At 40.6% G+C, this 5,407-nt stretch overlaps 2 protein-coding genes across 2 annotated transcripts in view; one reads left to right on the plus strand and one right to left on the minus strand.

Annotated features, from left to right (window-relative positions):
* LOC104941570 (putative helicase mov-10-B.2) overlaps nucleotides 1-4,852 on the plus strand; it is a 12,199-nt gene extending 7,347 nt beyond the window's left edge. The window contains exons 16-23 of the mRNA XM_010766690.1: nucleotides 1,119-1,221; nucleotides 1,310-1,427; nucleotides 1,816-2,007; nucleotides 2,149-2,220; nucleotides 2,302-2,427; nucleotides 2,506-2,594; nucleotides 2,809-2,921; nucleotides 3,037-4,852. Of these exons, the coding sequence (XP_010764992.1) occupies nucleotides 1,119-1,221; nucleotides 1,310-1,427; nucleotides 1,816-2,007; nucleotides 2,149-2,220; nucleotides 2,302-2,427; nucleotides 2,506-2,594; nucleotides 2,809-2,921; nucleotides 3,037-3,098 (875 nt within the window). The 3' untranslated portion in view covers nucleotides 3,099-4,852. The remainder of the gene's footprint in view (nucleotides 1-1,118; nucleotides 1,222-1,309; nucleotides 1,428-1,815; nucleotides 2,008-2,148; nucleotides 2,221-2,301; nucleotides 2,428-2,505; nucleotides 2,595-2,808; nucleotides 2,922-3,036) is intronic.
* LOC104941569 (rho-related GTP-binding protein RhoC-like) overlaps nucleotides 3,769-5,407 on the minus strand; it is a gene marked incomplete at its 5' end in the record, with an annotated part of 4,841 nt that continues 3,202 nt past the window's right edge. Inside the window, one exon of the mRNA XM_010766689.1 lies at nucleotides 3,769-5,215. Coding sequence (XP_010764991.1) covers nucleotides 5,042-5,215 — 174 coding nt within the window. The remainder of the gene's footprint in view (nucleotides 5,216-5,407) is intronic.

The following is a 5,407-nucleotide window of genomic DNA, read 5'->3' on the forward strand; positions in this document are numbered from 1 at the left end:
GACCTTGGGTTTCGTGAAAGGCGCTATATAAATATTATTTATTATTATTATTATTATTATTAGAGGTTTATGTTTTTTTTTCTATAACCTTGAGTTTTGTCTTAGATCTCCCAAAAGTACTTTGCAGCACTTAGTGCCCAGCACTTAGTGCCCCCATGGAACTAAGTACAGATCACGTTCAAGTTCCCTGAGGTAAGATTGAAATGAAGCCGCTGACATCACTTCTTCTTCTTCTGCTTTGGGTTTACTGGCAGGCCGTTGTCACTACCCGATCTGTAGTGCGCATGTGCGAGATGGTCCGCCATATTGGACAACTCCGTACGGCAACCCAAGTAGGACACTTGACACAGTGGCTTTTGGCAAAGCTCAAAAGAAAACTCGAGAGAGATGAGATATTGTTATTACAACGTGACTTCAACAACTCTTTTTATTGGGTTCTTTTATTTGGGGTTAAGTACATTGTCAGAATAAGTCAGATATGGACTTAACTTCTGACAGACAGCTATCATACTGAATAAATATTTACTGTGACTATGCAAAAATGTATGGCATATAGCTGTCTAACAGAAGTTAAATCCATTTCTGACTTATTCTGACAATGTACTTAACCCCAAATAAAAGAACCCAATAAAAAGAGTTGTTAAATAATAGTGAAGTCAAGTTGTAATAACAATAACTCATCTCTCTCTCGTTTCGTTTTGTGTTTTGCCAAAAGCCACTGTGTCAAGTGTCCTATTAGAGTTGCCGTATGTAGTTGTCAAATATGGCGGACCATCTCGCACATGCGCACTGCAGATCGGGAAGGGCTGCAGATTGGGTAGTGACAAAAGGGGGGGGGGGGGGTTACCTTGGTTGGTGATTGGCTAATGGTTACACAAGCCAAACAAATCGTATCATAATCATAAAGTGGCCAAAATCTGATCAGCTCATTTACAGACAGGTTTTTATATAAATGGATCAGGACAAAAAGAGAGAGAATCTCTTCACACAGAGGGGACACATGTTTATGTATAAAAGACATGAACAAGTGGATTTTGCATAATAGGTGACCTTTAACGTAAATAGCAGACTTGCCCTACGTGTGTGTTACTGGAGTTTAAAGGCTTTGCTGTCTGCAGGGCTCTCCTTCTTGGAGCGCATGATGAAAGATTGCTCTCCCTACCAGAAGGTCGAAGACGAGTACGACAATCGCTTTGTCACCAAACTGCTGAAAAACTACAGGTGTGGTACAAGACATGGATATAACTCACACCTCGACAGACATGTTATGCTTGATATCGATTCATTTATCACGGTTGGTCCTTTTCAGGTCCCATCCTGCCATTCTGGAGGTTCCCAACGAGCTCTTCTATGAGGGAGAGCTGCTGTATTGCGCAGATGAAATGCTACGCAACTGTTACTGCGGATGGGAATACCTCAAGAATAAGGTAATGCTTCATCTTTTAGCACGTACACACACTGGACAGACGGTGTCAATAAGAGTACAAAGCAATATGCCTGCACCTTAAGACTTCATTGTGTCATTCAATATATAACAGAGCCATTTATTATCATTCTAGAGCTGAAGATATTTGTTTATCCAAGGACATTTTAAACATTTTGTGGTGTAAGGATTTGCTTATTTTCTCAGTTAAATATTGTATATAGAATTCATTAGATTATGATGTTTATTATATATGATCACACTTGATTGGTATGCACATGCACTATATTTTTTTTCTTGCAGTTTAGTCCACTTCACAACAACTCAGTATTTAATGGAAAGTTTTCCCAAACCATTTTATTAACCCCCTTTAAATAAAAAATACCTCCCAGAACTTCCCGGTGCTGTTCCACGGTGTGACCGGTGTTGATGAGCAGGAGGGCAACAGCCCTTCATTCTTCAATGTAGCAGAGGTGGAGGTGCTGATGGAATATGTGAGGAAGCTGATGCAGACGCAGGGCAAGAAGGGCCTGGCCACCATCTCCCCCCGTGACATCGGCATCATCGCCCCCTACAGGAAACAGGTCAGAATGAACACACATTGAATAAAATATACAATGTAGCTTATTGTTGCATTACTGCAGTCCAAGTACAAGTTGAAGTACAACAATTATTATTATTATTTGTGGATTAAAAGCAAGAGCTGTTTTATCTTGATGTCGCAGGTGCAGAAAATCCGCAGGGCCCTGGAAAAAGTTGCGAAAGAGCTTAAAATAGACACTATGACATATCTAAAGGTAACAATATTTTTCACACTTCAGTAAAGCAAATCGAACAGAATCAGTGTCTTTAGTGCGTTTACATTTCTTGTGTGTCAGGTCGGTTCGGTGGAGGAGTTCCAAGGCCAGGAGAGGAGAGTGATCCTGGTGTCTACGGTGCGGAGCAGCCCCGATTACGCAGAGGTGGACAAGAAGTTCAACCTCGGCTTTGTGAAGAATGAGAAGGTATGAAACACCAACACATGCACCGTCGTGTATATACACACAAAACATGATTTTGACACATGCAGCTCTCTCTTCCAGAGATTCAACGTGGCTGTGACTCGAGCCAAAGCCCTGCTGATCGTGGTGGGAAACCCCAGAGTGCTGGACGCCGATGCTACCTGGGCCCGGTATTTGTCGCCAATATCAGAATATTTACATGATATTTTAAGTGTATTCACATTTTATTTATATGTCAATGTAATCATCAATACATGAAGACAGATACAGCGCGAGTTGCCTGGCTGACTGGTTTCTGCTTCAATTAAAAATGATATATATTTACATTTTAATTTGAGAGCAATCCCTGATAAGATCCTTTTCTCCCTCCCTGCTCGTCTGCAGGTTCATAAAGTACTGTCGAGATGAAGGAGGCTACACCGGCTATGAGCACATGGAGGAAGACGATGATGTGGTGCTCAGACTCTCTGCCCTCTGCATCGACATTGGTATTCAAGGTAACTTGCAGATTTTTGAATTTTCATTAATATCTTATAATACACTTTCAATTTGTTTTTTATTGACGTCAAAACTGTCCACCTCTCTTTGTTTCTGTGAATCTTTTCTCCCCAGTGGAGACAGAAGAGAGCGCTGTTCAGCAGCTTCTGGACCCCGAGTGGAGGAGCGACCTGTGAGGGAGAGGAGAGCACAAACCTCCCTCCTGATACATTTGGGTTGCAAATGACAACATGTGCCTTTAATCCCTTGAAGAAATTGAGCTTGATTGAATCTTTCTAAAAAATCTCAGTTTTTATTGGTTTATGTAAACTTTATGAACTCGACCAAATGTGAGAAAGGAGCAGCTGATAAATGTTAAGAGTGGACCAATTGTCTAAGCTACCTCGGTGGAATGCGCTCATTCCACTTAACTTGAAACAGCTTGTAACACAGGTTCACAACAAATTATTTGGAGACTTAATTTGTTAGTTTTAAATGTATTGAGATGAAAATATTGGAAAATATTATTTTTATTGACTGAGTCTCAGAGTTGTAATTGTTTTTACTTTTCTCAATCATCACTGCTTTTAGAATAATGATTACGTGTTTAATCTATTTAGATTTACACAATACTGCCTTTAAACATTTTTCTAACCAAATTTAAAATGTTAATGGTCATTTTTGAAGTTTTCTTATGTAATCCAAACAAAAGTAATTATGCTATTCAGAAAGTTATACAAACCATGCTGGAACATGAATGTAAATGAATTTATAAAAAGATAAAAAACTTTGAAAGATTTTGTGTCAGCCATTTTGTACAAATATTTAAAAAGAAATGCAAGCAAAACCAAACTAGTTAAGATTACGCAGTATTTCAAAAATACTTTAATAACATTCAACACATCCCACTCCTGTTTGTAAAGCGTCATCACAATCAACATTTTATCGTGGACTATGACGTGTGATATTACAGACGTAGAGGCACTGTCCAGAAGTGAGCCAAACCCGTAACATTCTGATCTCCATGGAGCTTGGAGCTGAATGTACTGGATGAAAAGATCACCACGGATGTTGCTTATGATTTTGGTAAGATCAATGAAGGGACTAGAAAATATGCTTAAGTGTCAGTGGCATGAAATAGAACCACTGGCTATGCACTCAGCTATCCAATCACATTTCAAGGATCGTCCCTTGTGTGTAGTGTCAAATAAAGGCCTGTTACACAACAAAGCCCCAGTTTTAAATAGTCATGGGTGCTAATGATCTGTGAGCCAAACCAAGGACATGGCACATAGGTAAAAACAACATTTTATCTGTCATCAAGCTATCATTTAGACATTTGTGTACACATAATATGCCTATAATCTGTCTGAATATTAATCTGTAAGTGTATCTAAACCTGCAGATTGAGTACACAGCGATATGGACTGTGTATTGTGTCCATGACAATACACCACTGTTTTCAGTGCCGGCTTATGCCATCGCCATGGAGGACAGACGGAGCAAGGTGCTGTCCAAAACCTCTCTGCACAAATAGTAACTGCTGCTTCAGTTTATGTAGGTTTCAGTGATTAATGCAGAGTGAACAGGCTCTAAATGTAGTCCTTAATGTCAGGAGAGAAAGGCTGGGGGAAATGGAGGTCTGCTGATTTAGCACTTGGTGAAATAAGGGTGTAGAATGAATAGGTGGGACATTAATGAGACTAAGGAGAAGTAGGGGTTCCATAATGTTAAAGAAAATAAAAATAAATGCTATTTAGTGGAGATGTGACTCACAAAACCTTCTTTGTAAACAACCATAACACAGGCATGATATATTTGTAAAGTATATTCACATAGAAATACAAACATACATTCATATAGGAGGAAGGGACAGGTTGTTCACACAAAGGGGCTGCTGGAGGAAAACAAAAGAACAAACAAACAAGTGTGTGAGTAGCAGAGGAAAAGTTTAGAAAAAAAGGCTGATTTGTTTTGCTTTTAAAAACGGGTGTGTCAGTCCTTCATATTATCCTGTGGCATATATTGTGAAGTAAGTATAGTCCACGGAAGCCATTGATTTAGGGTTTCTCTAAGTTTGCGCAGTGTGTAAGGGGGGAGTCGTCCCTCAGGTGCTGATTGGCCGACAGACTCCGTCCCTTCACAGCAGCAGGCAGGCGCCCCTCTTCTTGTGCTTGCGGACCTGCAGCGCCGCCCTGGTGGCCATCTCAAACACCTCCCGCACGCCGTCCTTGGTCTTCGCCGAGCACTCCAGGTAGCCGAAGGCACTGATGCGGTTCGCCATGTCTCTGCCCTCCTCAGACTTAACGGGCTCCTGGAGGGTCAATATACAGGCAGTGGGTTAAAATGATGCTGTGGACATTCAACAAGGAGATTGTTTGTTTTGGGAAATGGTTGAATGTACCTTAAAGGTGACCTATCATGCAAAATGCACTTTTGTACGTCTTGTATACATGAATATGTGCCCCCGGTGTTCCAGGGAACTCACCAGACTGCCAAGGCACAC

The sequence above is a fragment of the Notothenia coriiceps genome, unplaced genomic scaffold (genome assembly GCF_000735185.1).
Source record: "Notothenia coriiceps isolate Sejong01 unplaced genomic scaffold, NC01 NC01_scaffold00003521, whole genome shotgun sequence".
Classification (NCBI taxonomy): Eukaryota; Metazoa; Chordata; class Actinopteri; order Perciformes; family Nototheniidae; genus Notothenia; species Notothenia coriiceps.